Consider the following 25879-nt stretch of genomic DNA (forward strand, 5'->3'; position numbering starts at 1 on the left):
CAATAATGTGGGTTTTGGTCCCCTATGTGCAAATGAAGAAACAGAGGCTCGTAGAGTTTCGTGGCAACCAGTAAAGTTACTAGTAAATCATGGCTAGTGAGCATCTGTGCCGTCTTCGGGACCCACGGATTCTAGGGCTCACACTTGCCTCACTGTGCTGTGGATAAAGCACTTGTGTCACATCCTTACTGAGATACGGTGCTGCCCAAGGACAGTCAGGGAGACCCCACTGAGTAGCTGACGTGTGAGTTACAAAAATGTGGCATTCACAAGGTGCACAGCCAATGAGTGTGATGTTTGTCGCTTCTAGGTATGTACAGAAGGCAGACTGATCTTGGAGTTCACCTTTGATGATCTCATGAGAATAAAAACATGGCACTTTACCATTAGACAATACAGAGAGTTAGTCCCAAGGAGCATTCTAGCCATGCACGTAAGTAATTTCATCACTATTTTACTGTCTTTTCTTTTACTCCCTCTTTCTTCAATGAGAAAAAGTACGGTTCTCTCTCTGTAAAGAATGCCAACAATCTTCACAAGCTGGGCAGTGAACTCTCAATTTTGAGCTTTTCCCTCAACCATTTTATTCCACAGGCCCTTTTCCCTCTCCTTTGTTTGTGGGCTTGGGGCATTGTGAGATTTTTTTTTTTTTTTGATACTTTACTATTTTAAACTCCAAACTGAGGTTACCGCAATAAACAGTTTGTACTTTTCTTAAATTCCATGGAGTCATTATCAAGTATTGCTCTGCCTGGGCTATTAAACCTGTTATGTATAACTGGGGAAAGAAATAAAACAAGAAGTAAGAAAAACAGTTTCCAGTCTTGATTAGAACCAGCTGACAAGACGTGGGGCTCATGTACCTCAGATCTGTGTCAACGTCCCTCCTAACCATGGTGTTGGAGTGAAGCAGACGATTTGGGATTCTCTCGGTTTCATTCGACCATGAACCACGACAAATTTATTGAGCACCAACTAGGTGCAAGGCCAGATTCAATGCCAAGTTGGGGATGTGTGTGAGGGGTAAGACTTGCTAAGAGCTAGCTGAGTGCAGTCCCTGAAGAAGGCGTCAAAGGCATTGACTAAATAAATCCCTCTTCCATAATGCATGATGCAGCAGTTTCTGTGAAAAAGCTTTGGAGCAAAATCAGACTTAATGAGCCTGATTTTTAAGACCCTGTACAATCAAAAGAGAATACAATAACAGTAGCTAGTATTTACTGGCTGTTTGCTATGCCAGGCCTTGTGCTAAGTATTGTACACATTATATTTAATCCTCCCAGTGACCCAGAGAGGTGCCTTATCACTCTCCCTGCTTTAGAAGTGAGGAAACTGAGGCTCAGGCTTGATAAGTTACTCCATGCTTCTCAGCCCAAAAGTGGGAAATCAAGATTTCAACTCAGCTGGTACCGACTCCAGAACCCAGGCTGATAAGCTGTCTCCCAACCATCCAATTCCAGTCTGTGTCCCCAGGCTTTTGTCCTCGACCCTCTCCTCCCGACTGGTTAACCCAATCTCTACCTTTTTCACTGACCTTGCACTTTCTGCTGTGGCGCCCTACTCCCCTGCTCCAATCTTCCCTCCTATCCGTACCCCCAAGTTCTTCTCAACTTTCAAAGCCCAGTTCACATCCTTCGCTCCCCTTGAAGCAGCTTGGAGTTGTCACTCTTATTGTTTTCAAAATAGACAGAAAGACAGCAGAGGTTAGTGGTCGGGAGCCTGGGCCCTAAAATGAGACCACATAGGTGTATCCCTGTTCCTGTGTGGCCTTGGGCAAGTGGCATGGCATCTCTGTGCTTCTAGATCTTCATCTGTAAAATGGATACAGTAATAGAGTCTGCCTCAGAGGATTGATTGGTATGAGGATTAAGAGTTAATGCACGTAAAGGCCATAAAACAGTGCCTGGCACACAGTAGGTCCTCTTCAAGTAGTGGTGACTGGCTTTTAACAGCAGCAGCAACATAGTTCCATTCATTTATTATTATCCTGTCCTCCTTGTGCAAAGGAAGCTCCTTAATGTCGGTCATGACTAGAGAATATCTAGAGAACCAGCTTTTCTTGGCTCGTGAAAGGGGTTCCATAAATACTGGCTCCATATTCACAGAGGACGCCCTTTCCAGAAATTGACATGAGAAGTGACCAGCTCTCTTCTTGCTGACATCTGTTTTTTTTACTGATATACACAACGCCAAGTGGACTATGAGGAGAATTAAGTACAGGAAAGAATAAATTAAAGTGTTAGAACAACCTAGATTGTCTCATGACTGCAGGCAGGAAGACAAAAGGGTGCTTACTTGAGTCTATTTCATTCCAATTTGTTTCTACCAGTTAAGAAAGAAGAAAAGACAAACCGAAAGAAAGAGCATCAACCAAGAGACTCACTTTACAAGGCAATCCAAAAGAACGTTCTTTTTTTTCTAGCCCAACAGAACACTGGGGTAGCCTATGGAATGCCACAGTGCTCTTTTACATGTGGCGGATATTTTGGAAAATGTGATGTTTCCCCTTACAGTCCTGGAGGATGTGCGGGGTGAAAATCGTTGAGAACATCTATTGCTAGCCTCAGCTTAATGGGGAGGAAAGTTAGAATTCTTAAATATATATATATATATATATATATATATGTGTGTGTGTGTGTGTGTGTGTGTATACGTATATATATATATGTATGGTATATATGGTAATATATATATATATTGCCATTTGGTAGAAATGGCAAAGTTTTCAAATATAGTCTTGGACTCCAAGCTGTTAAAAACAACACTACCACAACACAAAACAAAGGCCAGTCCTAAAGCATGGCTCTACCAAATCCAGGGGCCCTGCCTTTTCTGGCGAGTGCCAAAGACTTGAAAGTGTCCTGGCTTAATGACCCTCCTCCTGAAGACACGTGGTGTCTCACTGGTGGAAGGAAGTAAAGCTATTTCTCCCAAGGACTGAAAGCTTGTCTGACTCATTTTGGTTCTACCTGGCCATAGATCTTGCACCATTGATCCAAAAATGTTCTTGAGCCATTATATTCAAGTGTCTTCAAAATGTAAATTAAATTATCTCCAGCAACCTCCCCTCTGAGAAAAACCAACAGGGTCAAGATTTCATTTCTTAGCAACTGTAGTAGAATCCGAGACTTTCCTGGCACCATGATGCAGAGATAAAAAATACGATTTTCTTTTCCTGTTTTAGGCACAAGATCCTCAGGTCCTGGATCAGCTATCCAAAAACATCACCAGGATGGGACTAACAAATTTCACCCTCAACTACCTCAGGGTAAGACCAATGGGATGATTACATTTCCTGATGAATTTGAAAAGTGCTTTAGAGATTTATATGTATCTTGAACCAAGGAGTTAAAATGAGGCAATATAGCATAATATGTATGTTGTCTTACGCCACAGTGTGTGTGTGTGTGTGTGTGTGTGTCCAATGGGGGATGGGGTTTAATTAACAAAACAGCAAACTTAGACATCATCAGGATTGAACTCCCTCTCTCTGTATGACTCTTGGAATTCATTATTCAAAGGCTAGCAATGTCTGCTCATCAAATGTTTGGGCGCTATGCCCCTTGTGGTTGTCTCGGGTTTCGAATGTACTGTTGTTGAGTTCACTGCCTCTGCATCTCCACCCAAGGAGTGTCTCTGAGGAGACTCTGTGTGCCTCCAGAAAGAGGGCAGCCCAACGGTGTAACACAGACATTTATTTCTAAGTCTTCTTAAGAACTCTCTGGGTAACACGTAACAGATTCTTTGGGTTGGATATGAAGTCAGTTTTTATTTTTAAAAATTAAAGGTTAGGCAAGATTCTCTGCCTACATAATAATTCTAGCTTCCATATTTGGTCTAAAAGGGTAACATATGTCACAGTGGTGTGTAATGTAGAATTGCGGTCGCCATGTTGCAGGTAGAGAATATGATTTCCATCATAAGGCAAGCATTGTCCTCCAAACTCCACGAGAAGGCAGCGGCCACATTCCACATTCCTTTGTTTCTGAGCTCCATCATTGTCACTTGCAGCCACTTCTTCAGGCCCCCACCCCATCATGGAGTTCATGCTGTTGTTTCTTTATTCCTGAGTGCTGTGTAGGTTTGAGAATTTTGTTTTGAATTCACAACCCTCTATGCACAATCATTTTGCATATGTGGAAATGTTGAAATGTTTTGGCTGGACTTTCTCTTCTGTGAATTAACAATGATTTGAATAAATGCTTCCAAGTCATGCACTCAGTGCCATGGGCCACGCCCTGGGCTAGACAGTGAAGATTCAGAGACGAAAGTCATGGCACCTGCCATGAAGAAACCCACTCCTATGAGGGCTAGATTCATAGAGAGAACATTATATACAAAATGGTAAATGCCATGACCGAAAGCTCCAAGTGGAAAAATGGGAGTGCAGAAGGGAGACCTCCCAGAAGACTATATCAGAGAAGCTTTATGGAGGAGATGGTGCCTGACTTGAGTATGAAAGAATGAACAAAGGCAAACAAGAGGAAGGGGAGGAAAGACACTCCCATCAGAGGGAAAAGAAGGAGCATGATGGGTTAGGGGATGGAATTCCAAGCAGTTTAATGATGCTGGGACATGGAGTGAGAAGCCAAGAGAGTCAGGAGGGAGAGTAACTTGGGAGCCAGGTCTTGGAGCAACTGGCTGCTCAGGCTGCCAGGCCAGAAGCCTCCGGAAGGATCAACCATGAGTATGGTTGTGTCCCCCATCTGAGTAGAGGGAGAAGAGCCCTTTTCCATCCAGCCTAGATGCCCCAAAGCCAAATCCAGACAAGGAAAGAGCTGGATCAGCTTTGCTGCCCACCACCCTACTTTGCTCCAACACCACCACCATTTTGGCAGCCCTGAACTGGGTTGTTCTTCAGTAAATAGTCCTGTGGTCCCTGCTCAGAAGGAATCCAGGGTCTGCCCAGGAGGATGGGTGGACAGGCAAGTGACCCCAGCCAGGGTAGCTGGAACTAGGTTTTTCCAAATCTCTAGTCTCTGTATTTAGAATTGCCCCCATGGGACCACCGGAGCAATAGAAGTGAGTAGCAAGGACTGGGGAAATGGGGGTCTCTGGCATGTTCTAGCCATAGGAATTCAGAAGGCTGTTTTCCATTGCTAGGCATTTCATCATGCTAGAGACCATGAGAGATTTAGTTTAAACTATCTGAAGATGCCTCTTCTCAGGCAGAGAAAGAAGTTCCATACTCTGTGTCCTCAACAGACTCCACAGAGGAGTCTGGGATTTTAGATTCTATTCTAGACTTGGTCACTGACTCTCTGGTGAAATCTGGACAGATTCTTTATTAAGTCTTTTAGCCGCATTTAATGCAAATCAATAAATGCTAAATTCTCTTCCTCCCCTTTCCCTAGCTCCTCCTGTTGTTATCATCAGTAGAATGGTGACCTTCACTTTGGGGTCAACAAGACCCACCTGGACCCCACGTTCTGTGGTTCTCTGATTTTAACCCACAGAGACTGAGAAGATCATATTTGCAAATTGAGGGAGACTGGTACCAACCCCTCTCCCAGCAGTGATACAAGAAAACATGTGGGGGTTTGGGCAATACAGAACAGTGTTTCCAAGGTTACCACTTAAATGTAGCACTTACAGCATGCTCTCGCCATCCATGCATGTCCTGACTCACTAGCCTTCACAATGGCCCATGTGCACAAGCACCATCCATGTAAGAGAGCCAGGCACAGAGAGTGCAAGTGAGTGAACTCAGTCACCCAGCTTTACACCACTGAGTAGCTGGGCTGGGACTTGAACTCAGGCTGTCTGGCTATAGAATCCATGGTGTTCCGTGCAGAGTCCTGCTGCTTTTCTAGTAAGAATGAAGGATGATGATATTGACAGGAACTGGATCATGTCTCTCCTGCCCAGGGGAGTCAACATCTATCATGGGCCCTTAATCCACTTTGCCAAAAGTAATGCCAGCTCCTTGTAGGTTTTCATGTGCAAGTTAAGCAAGACAGTCCCTATAAATGGCCTAGAGCAGTATCTAGGGACAGAAAGCACCCAGTTATTGTTCATTGGCATAATTTATTGAACGCCTACTATGTGTCCATCATCGTGGTTCCTATTGGAATCACAGAGATCCACATGGCACCTGGCTGTTTACTCCCACTCTGGGTCTACCTAACACTCCTTTACTTCCTCTGCTCATGCATCCTGGGTGGGCAGCTATCTGACCATCCTGCCTCCATTCCTCCCTTTCTTCACTCCCTTGATCACTTCTTCATCTACTGATTGTCTCAGGACACTTTCATTGAGCCTACTCTGTCTTCCTGGCCTTGCCAGGTGCTGGGCCTTCAGTGTGGAGAAGATGTGGCCCCTTCCAGGGCTGGGTGAGGCAAGCAGGGTATGGTTGGCCACAATTCCAGTGAGGTTCATGAGGGTTCATGAGAGCCCAGGGAGGGGTCCTCTGGTCTCCGGATAGAAGCCACCCCTCCTAGCAAGTACTCGGGGCCGCCGTGGACCACTTGGTAGGTCAAGGCCGAGCGGAACCTCACATTCAGTTCCCAAAACCACTGTTTTGGCTTCCGTGATGAGACCTGGTTGCTAAGAATGACAAACGAAGCTTTTCTTTTTGGATTAGAAGTGGGATCCCAGATTTCCCTAGTGCTCTTATCAGCTGATATTCGCAAGACAGCTGAGCAGTCACCAAGTGCATTCATTTATAAACCTGTTTTCCCCTCTACCCCACCCCCCATCAACCCTCAGTTTGTCCTCTGTATTTAAGAGTCTCTTATGGTTTGCTTCCCTCCCTCTCTGTTTGTAACTGTTTTTCCCCCTTCCCTTCCCCCATGGTCTTCTGTTAAGTTTCTCAAGATCTAATTTGAAAATAAATTATAAAATAAGATAAGGTAAGATAAGATAAAATAAAATAAAATAAAATAAAATAAAATAAAATAAAACAAAACCTGGAGCTCCCCCATCCTTCTGAGGAGCCAGGACCTTGCCTTTGGCTTCAGGGGGTCATCTGAAGCATTGTTTAGATTGTTAATGAGGAGCTCCAAAACCACACCCAGATCAGAAAAAGAGGTCAGACACCAGTGTTGGCAAATGTTAATACACGGCCTTCTAAACCAGCAGAAGATTTTAATTTTTTTTTTTTTTAAATTGGTGCATCCTGCTTTGGAAAGAAGGGCTAGAGATTTGAAATACTCCAGACATCTTAAATTTCAATATGCTGTGTCTTTTATGTCACAAAATTAAGCAGCACAGAAGGTAAGCAGTTACAGCCATCTAGCTTCGCCAAAACAGCGTCATTCACTGCCGTGACATTCCGAATCAGTCTCATGGTGGCCGGTGGTCAGGGACAGTGGAGAGTCGATTGGGGTGACTGTCGTCACTGGAGGAAGGGGCGGGTGCAGCACGGTAGCCGGGACTGCTTCCTGCCTGGGAGACACTCCTGGAAACTATGTGATGCATTTCACAAAATGTGTCCGCCAACTCCTGGGGAGGGAGGTTGTTTCCCTGTGTAGGGTGATAGAACCCCTCTAGTGGGGAAACCAGAGACCTGTGGGTGGGGAGAAGGAGCTAGGATTTCGGCAATGTGTCCTTTGCCATAATTGCTGGAAAACAGCAAGTCCTGCCATCCCCCTGGCATTTCAGAAAAAGATCCAGTCCAGCAACCACAGGGAGGCAGGGAGCAGCTTGATAGGATCGTGGCATCTGAGTCCCTGAGACCCGGTTGTGCAACCTTGTCGTTCCTGCCAGATGGCGCTGTTCATTGTTCATTGTTCGCTCCGCATGCAACTATTAGACACCGTCTTTGTGCCAGGTCTCCACAATTTTCAAGGAGGTCTCTGTATGTTTAAGTACACAAGAAAACCAGATTTGTGCAAGAAATCTGTCCTCGGTACAGTGAACAACGTAATAGCTAACATTTATTGAGCACTTAGTATGTGCAGGTACTCTTGCTGTGGACTTTTTAGGAAGTCTTTTTTTTTTTTTTAATGTTTATTTGTTTATTTAAATAGAGAGACAGAGAGAGGCAGAGAGAGCGGAAGACAGAAAAATCCCAAGCAGGCTCCACAATGTCAGACGTGGGGGCTTGATGCCAGACGCGGGGCTTGAACCCGCGAACCATGAGATCATGACCTGAACCTCAATTAAGAGTCAGATGCTTAACTGACTGAGTCAACCAGGTGCCCCGGAAGTCTTTTCTTAATACTCACGACAACCTTATGAATTGGAGATTCTTTTTAGTCCTGTTTTTCAGGTGAGGAAACTGAGGCACAGAGAAGTAATGTTAGAGTCACAGAGCTGGTAGGTGGCAGAGGAGGGATTTGATCCTACGGCCTGAGTCCAGGCACAAAGGAGAGAACGGTTGTTGGAGGGTGGACAGGGGAGGCTCAAACCCTTCACGGAGGAGATGACCCTTGAATTGATTCTGAAAGGCAGGTAGGTGGTCCCAGGTAGACTGGACAGAGGGGCTACCTCACGTGGCAACACAGAAGGATGGAGAAAGTTAGTGGGTTTGGGGAACTCCAGGCAGTTTCCCGTGGTTGAAATGTAAGTGTTAAGTTTGTTTTAGGCACCGGCACAAGGTAGGTGTTGTGACCCAGAATGTATAGCTGAGCTGAGTGGCACAGTTCTGGAGAGAGCTTTGTTCCAGCAAGAACACAGCCCAGTCAGGGAGAGCACCTCATGCTGGCACGTGGGTTGGGAGCAGGCAGGAGTATGTATCTGAGCTCAGCCACTTGCCAGCTGTGTGACCCTGGACAAGTTACTTAACCTCTCTAAGCCTCAGTTTCCTTGTCTGGAAAATGGGTATTTCACCCCCCTCACTGGACTGCAGTGATAGAGGTACATGGAGGTCCCATCTCTTATTTGCCAAGTGTGCTTTCGTGAGGGTCCCTGGGAAGAGTTGAGTTGTTCATTGGATTCCCCTGGATTTGGAGCTCCTGAGAAGAACCCCTGAGGACAACACAATTCCTCCTAACTCTTGCCTTTTATTTCGCCAAAGTGAAAGTCCTTTCTCACTCAGGGTTTGAAATTGCCATCATTTCAAATTTCCTGTAAGCACTTCTTGTATGTGAGTGTTTATGGTATGCAGTTTCCTAAATTTTTTTTTAATTTTTTTTTACGTTTATTTATTTTTGAGACAGAGAGAGACAGAGCATGAATGGGGGAGGGGCAGAGAGAGAGGGAGACACAGAATCGGAAGCAGGCTCCAGGCTCCGAGCCATCAGCCCAGAGCCCGATGTGGGGCTCGAACTCACGGACCGTGAGATCGTGACCTGAGCTGAAGTCGGATGCCCAACCGACTGAGCCACCCAGGCGCCCCTGCAGTTTCCTAAATTTGAATGACTTTAATGAATTTGATTTTCCAACTGAAAAAGAAATAATTGATGTTGATTTCATTTCCTCTTCCACGAAGAGAATGGGAGTGGGCAATACAGAAATCGTGTCCATAAGGACTTAGACAAGACCTGGAGGATGCAAAATCCCAAGATGCCGTGAGTGGAAAGCACAGTTTTCATTCATCTCCCATCCATGACGGAGGGGGACGATCCTTGCATGCTCAACACGGGCAGGGTGACGTTGGCTTGAACAGTTTTCTCCCACCTTGGGTATTTAAGGTGCTCTGTTTTTGTTTTTTTTTAATTACTTATTGAGAGAGAGAGAGAGAGAGAGAGAGAGAGAGAGAGAGAGAGAATCCCAAGCAGGCTCCACACCACTAGCACGGAGCCCAATGCAGGGTTCGAACTCACGAGCTGTAATCATGACCAGAGTTGAAGTTGAACACTCAACCGACTGAGCCACTCAGGCACCCTTTGTTTTTAAGTTTTAAGTCAGATCATCTAACCAAGAGACATTTTGGTGGCATCTACTGTGTGCCAGGAACAAAAGGGGATGGGGTGGGGTGTTGACAAGAATGGATAAGGTATACTCCCTCTCCCTAGCTGTTGAAGGTACCAGAACAAGTAGGTCTGCTTACAGTTCGCATTGCCTCCTTGGCGGAGGACTTGGGTCATCCCCCAATTTCCTTCTCTCGTAATATCCGCGAGGAAACCTTGCCTCGTTGGTCTCAGCATATGACTTCAATTGGACTCTGTGGTTTCCCATGCACTGGTTGACTGCTCTGCTTCCCCATGCTGTCTTACCGTGGCACTCAAGGCCCTCCATGCTCAGGCCTCTGCTGCTACCCAGCCTCGCCCCATATCCTTTCCCCGTCTCACATGTCGTCCTATCGCCACATAAACCACTGGCCGCTCCTCTAATGTGTTGTTTGTTGCCTCCGTGAGTCAGCGCAGTATGACTTTGCTTGACTCACTGCCTGGAACACTGTTCCTACCTTTCTCTTCCCATCCAGTATTCCCAGTATTCCCTGGCCATCTCCTTCTCACCCCTCAAGACTTGTTTGTCAGTCACCTCCTCTGAGACTCTCTCTCTGAGACTCTCAGCCAGGGCAGCTGCCCTTCGTCACTACTCCTGGAGCTCTTTGCACACGGTCTCTCGCTTAGCTCTTGGTAGGTCCTGGGTAAGAACTGTCACTGCACTCGTCTGTCTTCTGCTCTAGACTCAGCAACCAGAACATGGATAGATTGTCTTGTGTTTCCAGAGCTTCATAAGCTCTAGATCACAATAAGTACCCAGTAAATGTCTCTTGAATGGGTGGCTGGTGGATGGGAGTTTGGTAAGTGGAAACTAGATTTTGAATGACCCCCTTCCCTCTTCCCCCCAAAAACACACAGTAGAATTCAGATGAAGTCACTCGCCCAACAGTATCTAGGGGGAAAAATGTGTGATTGATTTTCAAAATCACTACCTAGAACTTCACCATGATATCTCGAGAGCAGAAAATTTGAACACATTGAGGAAATGAAAGGAAACAGGCATGGGACGTCCAGATCCCCCTCGTGTGCAAAATTTCCACTGAAATTCTCCCAAGTTCCCAACGGGAAATTTTTATTCTAATACCGCCACGTCCACTTGCTCTGAATCAGTATTTAGTTTTTATTCTAAATGCCATTACGCCCTTTTCATTATTTTGGAGATGTGTTCTTTCAGGGGCGCCTGGGTGGCTCAGTTGGTTAAGTGTCTGACTTCGGCTCAGGTCATGATCTCACGGTTCGTGGGTTCGGGTCCCACATCAGGCTCTGTGCTGACAGCTCGGAGCCTGGAGCCTGCTTCGGATTCTGTGTCTCCCTCTCTCTCTGCCCCTCCCCTGCTCACGCTCTACCTCTCTCATTCTCAAAAATGAATAAATGTTAAAAAAAAAAAAAAACTAAAAAAAAAAAAAAAGAAATGTGTTCTTTCAAACCTTAAAGACAAATTTCCTAATGGGTGATTATTTTTGTCTATTTTCTTTGGCCAGAATTTCTTCATACTGAGGTACATAAACCTCCCCCCCCACCCCCCGGCCCCCGCAGTATGCCTAACATGACTTTAAAACGTCTTATTATCCTGCATCCCAACCAAGAGATATTTTCTTTGTGTTTCCCCTTACCGTTTATCCATTCATATGCATAATTTCTGCATAAATGTAATCAGTATACATATGATTTCTTAATGTTATTTGGTAAACACTTTTGCATGTTTCTACAGAGTCATCATATCATCCGTTTATAATAGTGGCAAATATTCCAGTGTGGTGCTCTGACAGTGTTTATTTAATCATTCTCTAAGTATCAAGCACTGAAGTCATGTTCAAGTTGTCATTGTCTCTAATGTTGTTCCTCTGAACACCTTTGCCACATCCTGCTCCCAGCAGTGCTCCGTGTAAGCAGAGGCTGAACTGTGGGGTCCACGTGCTAAGAGAAACAAATGTGCTTTGAATTCAGAGAAAGGGGGATCAAATCCTCCCCTCCTTACTACCTGTAGTGGCTTTGAACAAGTTGTTCCAGTTCTCTGAGCCCCACTTTCCTCATCCTGAAATCGGGATGAATAATGCCTCACAGGTTGCAATGAGTTATGATTCACGAGATTAAATGACTTATGGTTTATAAAAGCCTGCACTCCGAAGGAGCATAATAAATACTAGGGCCTTCCTTTGCTATCTGAGTGTAGCGGATCAGGGCTCGGCTTTCACTTTGGCCACTTATTTCTTATATGATATCCACCAGCTGCCTTAATTCTTCAGGGCCCCAGTTTTCTGATTATGTACATTGTGAATCATAGTAACAGCATCCTAGGTGAGGGCTGAAATGATAATGCACGTGAAAAGCACATTTAACTCTAAATTACGACACTGGAAGGCTGAGGGAGTCTCATCCCATTCATCATCTCCTATATGTTGGCCATGGCCTTGAATTCTACGCCGACATTCTGAAGCCCTATGATAGATCAGAAGACAGAGAAGCTATTGATTAATATCTGCCAAGGAGGGAGGCGAGGGGGAGTCTGAGACACGTGCCGTATATTGCTACCCCCCTTCCCAATACAAATGTTATTACAAGGATATAATCATTATCACTGGGTGTTTTCAACACTATTTATAACCTTCTGCTGTTGGTGTTGTTGAATAAGTCTAACTCTTCAAGTTAGCATTACCATCAGCTGGGCATGAAGGCATCTAATGCTTTTGGCCGCTGTACCTCGAATTTCCCGACTGAATGAAGACTTTTGTTGTTATTGTCGTACTGGAAGAACATCGGTCCCCACACGTAGCCTCTACTGGTAGCAAATGAGTAGAGTCCAATGCCTGGAAGAATTAGGTAGTTGGCCTTGGAAAGTGATCCCCAACACCAACGACATGAAGTGGCCTCTAGGAGAGTGAGTGTAGTTGGAGTCAGTGTTTGGAATCCTGCCAGTGTGTTTGGGGTTTTTTTGGTAAGGTTTTGACTGCCAGCAGGTTCTTTTCCTTGGTCTTATAACATGAGAAGGGATGACAGTCCAATCCCATTTCCCACCTAAATGCCAAGCCAAGCCTGAGGATGGAATAGGAATCCCCGCTTAGTGATGGAAATGAGGCATACTTACTGGTGGTCAGAACAGGCGGGCATCAGGGCAGACCATTTACCATTTACGCACTCAGACTGGCAACAAACCCTGTTAAGCACTGACATTTGAGGGGGTGGGCAGAGCCGTGCCAGCAGACCTTCTGCACCTCCCACAATGCTTACGTGTTCTAGACTCTCGACAGGCTCGCAGCTGAAAGTATGTATTTGAGACGTGGTCTGTGGATCGTTGCAGGTTTGAAACTGTTTGTTACTACTCTGTGAGGAAGTCCGGAAAAATGAGAGTAAGAACGTGAGAACCACGATAGCAATTTGACATTTTGCCAGGACATCCAAGTGCACGACCAGTAGACTCACGGCACTGATTGGGATCTAGGGCCGTTCCGGTATCATCAAACTTGCACCGCAAGCGGCCACCAACCAAGGGCTAGAGGAGCGCATGTCACACACAGATTGATGAGCACTTGTATGTAGAGCACTGACATGAACCTGATTAAAAGACGAGGGCCAGCTTTTCCCAAGGACCGTCCTGAAGAACAAATATCATTATAATACCATCAGTTTGGAGGAACTTCTATAGATCCTCAATAAAACAATGAGATAGGTGTTATAATTCCCATTTTACAGGTCAGAATCAGTAACTGCCTACGATCACAGAGCCAGTCGGAGAGAGCAGTGCTTTCCTGGACTCACATGTGGCCTGTCCCCCAAGACCACTACGCACAGCCACTGCTGATGAGAAACGGTTTCTTGGCATCGGCCCACGCAAGAGAGCCAATGCTATAACAAGTGAGGAATCTGGCCTCTGGAACAAAGCTGTCACACCTCATTCTGACTCTTCCACTCCTCCTCCTCCTCCTCCTCCTCCTCCTCCTCCTCCTCCTCCTTCTCTTCCTCCCCCTCCTCCTCCTCTTCCTCCCCCTCCTCCTCCTCCTCCTTCTCCTCCGAGAAAGGCTCCATCTGAGAGGAGACAGAGAAAGCCCTTCTGAGCCATGGGAACGCTCCACACACAGAATGATTAAAACTTGGAACACCCGAAGGGCACTTTTAATTGCATTTGGAGATAGAAAGGTAGTACATATGACTGTATGATAAAGGAATTAAAGTAGTTAACTCTTAAGGAAGTGAAATAACCATAACATACAGACATCGCAGGGTCTAGAAAACAGTGATTTCTAAAGTCAACCCAGAGGGAACGGCTATCAGAACATTAAAAGAAACACACACACACACACACACACACCACCACCACCACCACCACCAACAACAACAACAACAGTATTTTAGCAGAGCAATCCTAACTGAAAACAATTTCAGAGCCATGAATGCTTCTAAAATTCTTGGCTTTAAAAGTACAAATAGGGCTCGGACTAAAGAAAGTAATTTCTCAGTCTCGGGCACGAGAGAAAGAGAAAGAAATTTTTGTTTAACAAGACACCGAAAATCAAGGGAGATGGCCAGGTGGGAAATTGGCACTCTGGGGGAAGAAAAGCCGAGGGACGGTAGTTAAGTGCAAGATGGAGCCTAGAGTTAATTCTGCTGGGAAATTGCCTTCCTAATTGTCTAGAATGGGTAAGAAAGTGTGTCAGGAAAATGCAGGAAAGGGGGGAAGGGGAGAGCTATTCGAATTTAAGAGCTTAGGCAGGGAAGTAGCCTGAAATAAGAAGAGGGGCTCGGAGGTCTCACTGCTCAGCCCGAGAGCTTTCTGCATCTGGCCTTGGGATGCTCCCTACCTCTGCATAGGCACCGTCTTCCTGCACACAGAAAACTCAAATTATTTGAATATAGTAACAGCTATTGGATTGTACGGCCTCGTCGCATGGCCCGAGTAGAGTTCAAGAAACATATTAGGGAGATAATAAATATGTGAAAGGGAGGGGGGCAGTTGAGGCCAAAGTCTGTGGTGTTGATCTGCACAATGAGCTTGGGAATGGCTATAAATGTGTACCATAATTAAGAGAAAACAAGTGAAATTTGCAATGTCTGGCATATTCCACCAAAGGACAACGGAAAGCCTTGATTGACCTGGAAACGTTGATTGCCTACTATGTGCAAGATGCTGACTTGGTTTTACTGAGTCCTGACAACAAGTTTGGGAGGCGGGTGTCCGTGGTTTCATTTTTCCGAAGTAGAAACTGAGACTCATAAAAGTGTTGGCTCGATGGGTAAACTGCCAGGCTGGGACTGGATCCCATGTTGGCCTGATGCCTCGTCATTCTGTCACGCTGCAGAAATGTCACCTCCTAACTAGAGCAGGGTTGAAAACCTGGATGAGGTCGCTCATTTCCACTGAGATGACCAAGCAGTTCTGCCAAATTGTCAACAGAGTCAATGGATCGACAACTCTGAACACTTGAGCGTCATGGGGTCAAGGCCCTGACCAGACCCATCTCACAGTCCCTGTTTCTTTCAGACTTCTGCAAAATCCCAGGCCTCAAGGCTGTTATCCATCATACATATTTTTACCCCTACTACACCTGGACTAGTATAGCTAGTGCCTGAACTTATATCTTAAAAACATACGTCAGGATGTGTCATTCCTCCGAGGTGGCCCTTAAAATCATCTGCTTAAAACCATCCAGTGAAAATCCAAAATCCTTAGGTTGGTCTATAAAGCCTTAAGGGATAGGACCTCCCCTCCTTCATCTCACAGAAGTCTCCAGCTCCACAGCCTGATATTTCTTTTCCAGCATACCAAATTCCTCTCTCTGGTGGAGTCTCTGGACTTCTGTATCAGACCATCTATCTAGCTATAGAACCTTGGCTAATTAATTGTCTACTCTTTCAAGTGCCTCGGTTTCCTCATCAATAAAATTTCCTCATCCATAGTCCCTGACCTCAATGAGTTTTTGAGAAAGTTAAACAAAACAGTACTGGCAAAGGGCTTCAAATAAATCTTGGCACACGGTAAGTGCTCAGTAAGTACTTGCTATATCATCATCATCATTCTTACTGCCTGAGATGTTCTGGGCAGATTTTTGCATGGCTGGCTCATTATTATTCAGGTCTCGGGCACGTCATCTTTTCCATGAGTTCCTTCCTGGTCAGCCCATCTCACGTGACCTTGCCACCACAGCTACTTGCCATCACACCTCATTGCCTGTCTTACTTTTCCCGTAGCATCTTCATTGGTTGAATTATCTTACACAGTCATCAGTTTACCTTTCTGTTGTCCCGCTGTTTACCTTCTGACCTTTCATGCCTGTCACTGGGATATATTTGGAAAGCAGAAATCTTGTTTCTTCTTCCATGATGTCTGTAACAGGACCAGATATGCAGTGACTAGAAAGTCAATGAGTTTAAGTCTACTCCACTCCAGATGCACTCCTTAACAAGTCAGAAGTTTTAAAGAGAAAACCAGTTATAAAATCCCAAACCCCCGTGTAGCCTTGGAATACTTGAGAATGTTCATGGAGAGGTTGTTAGCCATCTTTGACTTCCTCCTTCCTGCAGCACTTTCCTCCAAGGATTTGATGTTCTTCTTTGCAATTTATAAACAGCCCTATCTGGGATAGTAGATGAGGGTCATTCACTTTATTTGATAAATGTGCCTCATCTGTAAGAAAAAGGAGATAAGCATGACCTCTAAGGACTTCTCCTTAAACATTAAAGAGAAGGAAGGCAAAACAAAAGTATTAACTGATTCCACAAGTAAAATATTAATAAACCCAATGCTGGAAATGAAGAAACAAACCAAGTGATTTGAGGCTGACCCAAGTCTACCTGCCTATTAGTGTAGGATAGTTTCTGGTTTTCTTTTCGTTTCATACTCTGTTTGCAGGACCATTCACATCCATTTAATCTACAAATGTTTACTGATCACCTACTCTACGTCTAAGTCTGCTCTGGTCTCTAGCTATCAATTTCTATATTGATAATAAATATGTCTGGGCTAATGAGAATCTCACAAACATTGGCTCCGATATCCTTAAAATATTTTATAGGCCAATCATAGCATAAGACTGGAAGTCATCCCAAGAAGGTTGCTAATTTCTCCCTCTTTTCTTCTTGCCTGTCCCAATCTTTGTGAAATAAGGTAGAGAGTCACCCCTTTTCAGTTCAATAGTGCCAAGGATCATCACGGAAACTTTTGGTCTACGAGTAAAACTCAACTCCAGAACCCTCACAATGTGGATTGCATAGGAAAGTATCAGTAGCCTTAGGAGCCAGTCAATGAAATTGTTTCTCTTCCTTCCTTTCCCAGCACCCTCTTTGGATTCTGTCAGGGTTTTACCTACAGAAGAAATTTGTGGCCATCTATCATAATTTTTTAACAGTTTTACCATGAGTTGGAAGCTAAAGGGGAAAATGGAAAGCTTTCCTGATGTTGATAAGCAGAATTTACAAACAGTTGCAAAATGGTAGCAATCCCACCCTTAACACTCAATTCCTGAGCTTTAGGACTTTGGGTATCTCACTAACAGACAGGAGGCAGGAAGGACCAGTGCTTGCTTTGAAGAGAATAAGAAACGTAGTCTTAGTATTGAAGGTGGCCATGATCTGGCAGTGGGTCTAGTCCTTTGTCAATTTCCTCAACACCAATCGTGTTACATCTGTTCTGCTTGCAGTTAAAAGCGGAAACTCTTCCGCTTCTGTGAAATTGGGTGGAGGGTGGACTCATACTTACCTCCAGAGATTGAAGAATACAGGAGGCCACTTACACTAAAACGCTTTGTAAGCTGTAAAGTTCTCCTATGAAAACAGATTATTTTTCAGTTACTACCCAAACCCTCCGTGTCCAAACTTCTGCTATCCTAACTCAGGAATCCATGAGTTTTTAATAAAATTGTAAATGTATCTTTTATTTGCAATTCAAGTTACTCATTGTCCAGACCTCGGGAACTAAATTGATTCATACAGTTCGGGATCCTCATCACTCGGCATAGTCTCTTAATTCTCGCTCTCCAAATCTGGAAGCCACATGAGTTTGGATGGCAAGAAATAATTGAGCTAAGAGCCGCCATTATTGCCACTATCACTTAACAGTCTAGTTTCTACAGAAGAAAATCATTTGGGGTTGAATGATAAGAAATTGTTATTTTTGCAGGTCAAACCCTGCCAAATGTTGGCTATTTCATATGGTTCATGCTAATATTTAAGAAACAAGACCCTATAGAAAAAGGAAACAATTGTTGGGCCTCACGATTTTTTTTTCATTTCCGACTATCATCGTCCAATTCCTACTCAGCTTCGTGATTGTAAACACAATAGCCGTTTATTGTCTGGTGACTTTGTGCCAGGAACTGAAAATTACTTAACTAACCTTGCTAATCTCACTTTCAAACTTAGTTATTTATATTGTAAACAGATATTTTACTCATATACTAGTGCAAAACTCAAGTGCAAAAACCTTTAAAATCTATGCCTTCAGTCCTTGTCCCCAACGTCTGAGTTCCCCTTCCCAGAAGCACTCAACATTGCCAGTTTCTTGCATTTTTTTTTCCTGGACATTCTATACACATGCAAACATATTTTGCTTTAAACACACACATAGACACACTTGCACACAAATGATAATCTACTACGCATGGAGTTCTAAGCGTTGAGCAGTAATGTTTTTTATAAAAGCAGCAGACATATATCCCGAGGAGGTATATTACTTGAGAGATACATCATATTTTATTTTACCAGCGCTTTATTGACGAACACTTAGGTTGATTCTAATCTTTTCCTGCTATTAACAACTGTGTGAGAATATCTTTCCAGATTTGGTTTTTCGCAGGAGCAACTACAAAACTAAATTTGTCGGAGAGATTCCTGGAAATAAAATTGCCAAGTCAAAAACCATGTACATTGTAATTTTGGTAGATATTGTCAAGCTGTTCAACTTAGAGATTGTACTAGGTTTCAGTTTCCCCAACAACATGTAAAAAAATGACTATTTCCACCCTTTTCAACAACTAGAGGTTATCGAATTTTTCTCCTATTTTCCAATATTATGGGTGAAAAATGATACCTCATTTTCATTGTAATATGCATTTTTCTTATTACAAGAGAGATTTATTATCTTCTCATATACTTAAGAGCCATTTGTATTTCCTTTCTTGTGAATTATTTGCTCCTAATTTATCCATTTTTCTATTGGGTTGTTATTCTTAGAGATATGTAGGGCTTTATATTTTAAAGAAGTACACACTTCGTTGTGATATAATTGAAATTACGTTGCAGGTTTGCGGTTTTATTTTTTAAAAATTTGCATAAGGCGGCTTTGTTCACGGAATATTTTTTAGTTTTGTGTGTGTGCGCGTGTGCGCGTGTGCGCGTGTGTGTGTGTTAAATGAAGCAATGTTCACCAGTGTCTTCTATTTTGCATTTTGTATTTAGCATTAGCCCTCTTCGAGCTATAATAATAAAAATATATTTCTCTTTGTTTTCTAATGCCACTTTGAACACTGAGGGGGGTGTTTATGTTTCAATCCACATGGAATTTGGGGGGCAAGAAGTGTGGGGAGCCTGTTTAATTGCCCCATTGTTCAAACATCATTTGTTGATTAATACACATTGTTCTCACTGATTTGAAATGCTAGTGTGGCATGTTTTAAATTGCCAGAGGTATTTGAGTCTGTTTCTGGACCCCGATTCCCGTTCTGCTAATTTGTCTTTATATTCTTTGTCTGATGCTACACTTCAAAACAAACTGCTCTTGTTTTATTATACATGTTAGGATCTGGTAGGGCTGGCATCATATCATCATTCTTCTTTTTAGGATTCTGAAATCTGTGTTTATTTTTTCATCTATACTGTACGTTAGCTTATCTGGTTTTAAAAGGAGTTTAGTGGTATTCCGTTGAAATTCTGTTACATTTGCAAATTAATTTGGGGGGAAGTGTTATCGTTATGATATTGATTCTTTGTATCCAAAATCTTGGGTAGCCTTTCCGGTATTGAGGTCTTTTTTGTGTTCTTTGGTTGGTAATATTTTGGGGTTTTTCTTTGTCTGTCTGTATGTGTTATAAGGGCATGTCTTTGTGCATGTGTGCTTGGTTTTATTCTATTTATTTTATTTTTTTTTAAACAGGTTTTTTTAGTGTTTATTTTTGTGAGAGAAAGGGGGGCAGGGGCAGAGAGAGAAGGCCAGAGGATCCAAAGTGGGTGCTGCGCTGAGAGTGGAGAGCCTGATGCAGGGTTCAAACTCATGAACCATGAGACTGAAGTCACACACATAACCAGCTGAACCACCCAGGAACCCCATGTGTATGGTTTTATTTACAGATGTATGTATTTAGTTTGCACCTAGATAATCTTTTTGTGTGTGTGCTTAGAATCATAAATACGGTCTTTCCCATTTTATAGTTTAATTGGTTTTATTTGTATTTATGTAAGTTATGATTTCTGTATTTTAATTTTATTCTTAGGCACCTTAGAGAATCTTCGTAATATTTGTAATAGTTTCTTTTTTTCTTTTAAGTTTATCCTCTTGGGTGTTCCAGCAAGGTTATATCATTTGCAAATAATGATGCTTTTACCAAGTCTTTTCCAATTTTTATATTTTATTTCTAATTACATTGGCTAGTATCATCAGAAAAGTGTTAAATAATAGTGAGGATAATTAACATCCTTATCTTGTGTCTGACTTTAATGGGAATGCTTCTGGATTTTTTCATTAAGCAGGATGATGGCTTATGATTTGGGATAGATATATTTCTCATGTTAAGGTAATGTCTATCTATTCTTATTTTATTAAGAGCTATTTAAAGTAAAAAAAAATGGATATTGAATTTTATCCAATGTACTTATGGTGTCCAAGGAGATGGTATTATTTTTTCTTTTTATTATGATTAAGATTATTAGTAAGAATGATTGATCCTTATTTGGTGCAATTGATATCCAAGGCAGTATCTCAATTCTTTACATGTATCAACTCATTTAATCCTTGCCCAATCTAGAACTCATTACTACTCTGATTTTCACTTTAAAGTTAAGAAAATTCAAATTCACAGAGGTCAAGTAACTTGAACAAGATCAGATCACCCGTAAGTGGCAGAGCTGAGATTGGATCCAGGCCAATGCCTTGTGTATAAATACTGTACAGAGGTTCATCTTAATAGATTTCTTGATAGCTAGTCATAATTTCATTCCTGGAACAAACCCTACTTGTTCAGAAGGTATCCTCCTTTTACTGGGTCACAGATTCCATTTGTTAATATTTATTTGCAATTTCTGCATCAGCATTCAAAGGAAAAATTTAGCTAAATTCTCTTTTTTATAATGTCTTTGGCAGTATTGAGTCTTATTGGTATCCTGGCCTCATGAACATTTTGGAAACATTTTTTTTTATTTTTTTTCCAGAATAATTTGAATGAAGCTATTTGCCTTTGAATGTTTTGTAGAATTCCTTATGAGATTACTTCAGCCTAATTTTCCTGTGAAACCATCTGGGCCTTGGGCTTTTTGTGTGTGTGTGTGTGTGTGGAAAGGGGATTTCTGATAAATTTTCTTTATTTGTTCTAGGAAATTGGTCTATTTGGATCCTGTCTTCAATATAGTTTTTCTTCCCAGGTTGATTGAGAAATAATTGACATACAGCAGTGTATACATTTCAGGCATAAAGCATAATGATTTGACTTACATATATGGTGAAATGATTACCACAATAAGATTAGTTGACATTCATCACCTCATATAGAAAAAAAATATATAAAAAGAAAAATATATAAATATGTATACATACATGTAATGAGAACTCTTATGATTTACTCTCTTAACTTTCATATACATCATACAGCAATGTTAACTATAGTCATCATGTACATTACATCCCTAGTACTTATTTATCTAGTAATTTCAAATTTGGTCTCTTTGATAACCTTCCTCCAAGTTCCCCTCCCCTTACTCTCCACCTCTGGTAACATAAATCTGGTTTCTTTTATTATGGATTTATTATCATTTATATTCTGTTTCGATTCCACATACAAATGAGATACTACAATATTTGCCTTTCTCCATCTGACTTATTTCACTTACCATAATGCTCTCAAGATCTATTTTGTTTCAAACAGTATGATTTCCTCTTGTTTTTTATTTTGTTTTGGTTTTTGCTTTTTGCTTATTTGTTTGTTTGTGTATGGCTGAAGAATATTTCACTGTGAATGCTTAGGTTGTTTCTATGTCTTGACTATTGTGAATAATGATGCTGTGATCATTGGGGTACAGATATCTTTTCAACATAGTGTTTTCATTTTTTTGGATGTAGTCTCAAAAGTGGGATTGCTGGATCATAAGGTAGTTCTATTTTCAACTTTTTGAGGAACCTCCATACTGTTTCCCATTATGGCTGCACTAATTTGCATTCCCACCAGCAGAGCACAGAAGTCCTCTTTTCTCCACATCCTCACCAGCAGGTATCTCTTGTCTTCTTGATGCTATCCATTTAACAGATGTGAGGTGATATCTCATTGTGGTTTTCATCTGCATGTCCCTAATGATTAGTGATGTTGAGCATCTTTTCATGGACCTGTTGGCTAGTCTATATCTTCTTTTGCACAAATGTCTTTTCAGGTCCTTTGCCCATTTTTAATCAGATTATTTTTTTAACTGTCATTATAGTTTAACACATGGGAGCTGTGCACATTAAATGAGAAAAACTTAGAAATGTAAAATCACAATCACAGTAGTTCCAGGAAGGAGAGAAACACATGTCACATGAGAGAAAGTAAAAGTCATAGAGGTTGGAGCTTGAAGAAGGGTGGAGGAGAAACCCTTCCAAAATGAATACAATCCCCGCAGGGCTAGGGGATTTTTATATGTTTAAGGAACCAAAAGAAGGTTGATGTGGCTGGACGACAAAGAGCAAGATGGCGAGCATCGTTCAACCTGAGGCTGAGGATAGCAGCTAAGTCCATCCAATATTAAAAAGTTTACCCTAAAACAATGAGAAGCTGTTGAAGGAAAGCTCGCTCAGAGAAGCGGGTGCCTTTGAAAGTTTTTAGGAAAGAAAAGATAGTACCTTTGGGTGATTAGATTGGATGAGGAGGTTGACAGTGGTAGAATTATCAACTATGTGCCCTTGTTTTTAGCTTATAGAACAGGCTGGATGATGAGAGCAGAGATAGGAAGAAGATTGCATGTACGGTGGGCATGGGGTGGTCAAGTATAGGGAGACATTAAGTTGGTTTCTGTGTGTGTGTGTGTGTGTGTGTGTGTGTGTGTGTGTGTTTTGATATGTTGTCTTTGAAGGCATTTGAGACATCTAGAGGTGTCAAAAAAGTAGTTGCATATAAGCTGTGAATCTTCTGAATATCTGATCATTAAAACCTTGAGGATCATTGTGAAGGATGAAGCCCAGGAAGGAAGGAGAAAGAGGAAGAGGAGAGCCTGGGTCTCTGCAAGAGTGCTATTCTTGAACAATCCCATCAGATGGGGAATTGGTCTGTTTTGCTAGCCACTGAGATTCTTTTTCAGGGCTTCTGGGGATTCTAAGAGGGACAGTCTAGAGATCCTCTAAAGGACCAGCTCTGATTTGGGGACTTTGGGGGCTCTGGGCTTCTCTCCTAAAGGAGACATTTGGTGTCCTGGGTCAGATCTAAAGTGATGTGACTGCCTTCTAGTCTTTTTGTTATGTTGTTTTAGAATCTCTGAGGGTTTTTTTTTTTTTTAATGTTTTTAATAACACAATGTCTTGTTATTCAGTACATGTACACAAAAAGCCTGTTGAACATGACATAGAGGCTTTTACTATAAAAAAAGTTCTGCTGTCCAGATGCACATGTAGAAGCCATTGCCTGGAATCCTGAGGGAGATTTGCCTGCTTATGAAAACCCCACAAATTATTTATGGAAGGGAGTGTTATATAGTTTTAATATGACTCTCTGGAATAATCTCTGGATGTGATAATATTAACACATGGAGTTACTTTTTAAAATTTTATTTCACAAAGGTTAACTTGGTTTTCTGGATGTAGAGTTTTCCAGAAAACTCTAGAATCTGCCTTCCCCCAACTATGAGTCTAAGTAATGTCTCTATGTTATTTCTTTTTTCTAAAAAAAAAAAAATGTTTGGTAGACTGACTTTATTAAGTGTAACTATAAATTGGTGAAGAGAATACCTCATTTAAATAAAGGCAGTTATAACCATGGTTTCTGTAATTATATTTACATGTTGATCAACTTTTTACTACATATGTTCACTTAGGTTTTCTCTTCTTAGAGGTCTTTCACCCCTCTGAAAACCATTATCTTCTTACTAATTTCCCAGTGGCTTTAGGCAATACTTAGCTGTGGCAATGACTATGCAAATACCCAGTGTTTATTGTCCCTGGTTTTATGATGGGGAAAAAAATACTTTTGATATACTTAAAATGCTGATTATTAGATGAAGTGGAAACAATAGTCATTAGGTTTGATAATATACAAAATAACCTTTTATTGAGTGTCCCTGTACTCCGAAATCTGGGGATTATAAAAATGAAGATGTGTTGTTTGCTCTTACCAAGCTTAGGAGTATTAACTAAAATATGCTGAGCACTTACTATGTGATGAGCGTTCATTCAGTTTTGTAACGGATGTTTATCAGACACCTGCTAGGTGCCAGGTATGGCGGTAGATGCTGGAAGTAGAAAGAAGAACGAGAACAGTTACATTCCTGCTCTCCTATGCTTATGATCAAGTGGAAAGGCACCTACCAAATAATCACACACAAATGTGTGTATAATTGCTAAGTAAATTCCACCCTGGAACGTGATTTTGTGAGCGAATATTACAAAGGAAACTCATCTCTGGTCTAGGAGAGATCTCAGAAGTCTTCCCTGAGGAAATGATGAATGGACTGAGTGAGGGATGAGTTGCTTTGAACTGGGGGGGGGCAGGAGAAGGGCATCACGGAGTCATGTCATGTGCTGACTGTTCTGTGAGCTCAGAGGGGAGAGGGCCATTCGGTTGGAGATGAGAGAAAGCTTCCAGGTAGAGGGACATAAAAGTAGGTTTTTACAAATGGACAGGAGCTTGGTAATCAAGATAAGAGAGAATGGCTGTTCCATGCAGAGAGAACAGAATGTGCAAAGACCTGGTGCTGTGGTCTGAATGTTTGTGCCCCCCACCCCCAATTTACATGTTGAAATCCTAAGTCTCAAAGATGAGACCTTGGAAAGTGTTTAAATCGTGAGGCTGGAGCCCCCGTGAATGTGATTAGTGCTCTTGTGAAAGACATTCCAGAAAGATCCCTCACCCTTTCTGCCATGTGAGGACACAGCAAGAAGTCAGCAGTCTGCAATCCAGAAGAGGGACCTAACAGACCATGCCGATACCCTGACCTTGAATTTTTAGACTCCAGAACCATGAGAAATAAATTTCTGTTGTGTGTAAGCTACCCAGCTTGTGGAATTTTGTTATAGGAACCCAAACAGACTAGGACACCTGGAAACATAAAAGAACACGGTGTGTTCAGAAGGCATGTATGACTGGAGTATATGTAGCGTGTGTATGTTAGCTGGTGTGCATGTGTGTGTATATACATATGTGCACACAAGCAGGGGGATTGGAGTCGGACGTCTTAAAAGATGCATTTAGGGGGCGCCTGGGTGGCTCAGTCGGTTAAGCGTCTGACTTCAGCTCAGGTCACGATCTCACGGTCCGTGAGTTCGAGCCCCGCGTGGGGCTCTGGGCTGATGGCTCAGAGCCTGGAGCCTGCTTCCGATTCTGTGTCTCCCAATCTCTCTGCCCCTCCCCCGTTCATGCTCTGTCTCTCTCTGTCTCAAAAATAAAAAATAAACATAAAAAAAAAAAGATGCATTTAGAAATTCAGCTCAGGGCATTAGCAAAGCAGGACCATCAGCCACGCTAAGGAATTAGGACCATCCCATAGTAACTGAGGTCTTTTAATAGGTGAGGTACCTCTTATAAACTCATATTTGTGAATTTGAAGAGTATTTCTAGCTCCACTGAATTATCACCATCAGTGGCAGGGGCAGGGGGCTGTTTAAACTTCTGAAGCTCAGATATATCCCAGACCAATTGAATCAGGACCTTTGTGGGTGCGCCCAGACATTT

The 25879-nt window shown here is 42.4% G+C and overlaps 1 protein-coding gene across 9 annotated transcripts in view; it reads left to right on the top strand.

Annotated features, from left to right (window-relative positions):
- The window catches only part of LDB2 (LIM domain binding 2), a 382241-nt gene that overhangs the window by 304287 nt on the left and 52075 nt on the right, over nucleotides 1-25879 (top strand). For all 9 annotated transcript variants that reach the window (XM_042936834.1, XM_042936830.1, XM_042936832.1 and 6 more), the window contains 2 exons: nucleotides 311-433; nucleotides 3185-3268. In XM_042936834.1, coding sequence (XP_042792768.1) covers nucleotides 311-433; nucleotides 3185-3268 — 207 coding nt within the window. The remainder of the gene's footprint in view (nucleotides 1-310; nucleotides 434-3184; nucleotides 3269-25879) is intronic.

The sequence above is a fragment of the Panthera leo genome, chromosome B1 (assembly GCF_018350215.1).
Source record: "Panthera leo isolate Ple1 chromosome B1, P.leo_Ple1_pat1.1, whole genome shotgun sequence".
Taxonomy (NCBI): domain Eukaryota; kingdom Metazoa; phylum Chordata; class Mammalia; order Carnivora; family Felidae; genus Panthera; species Panthera leo.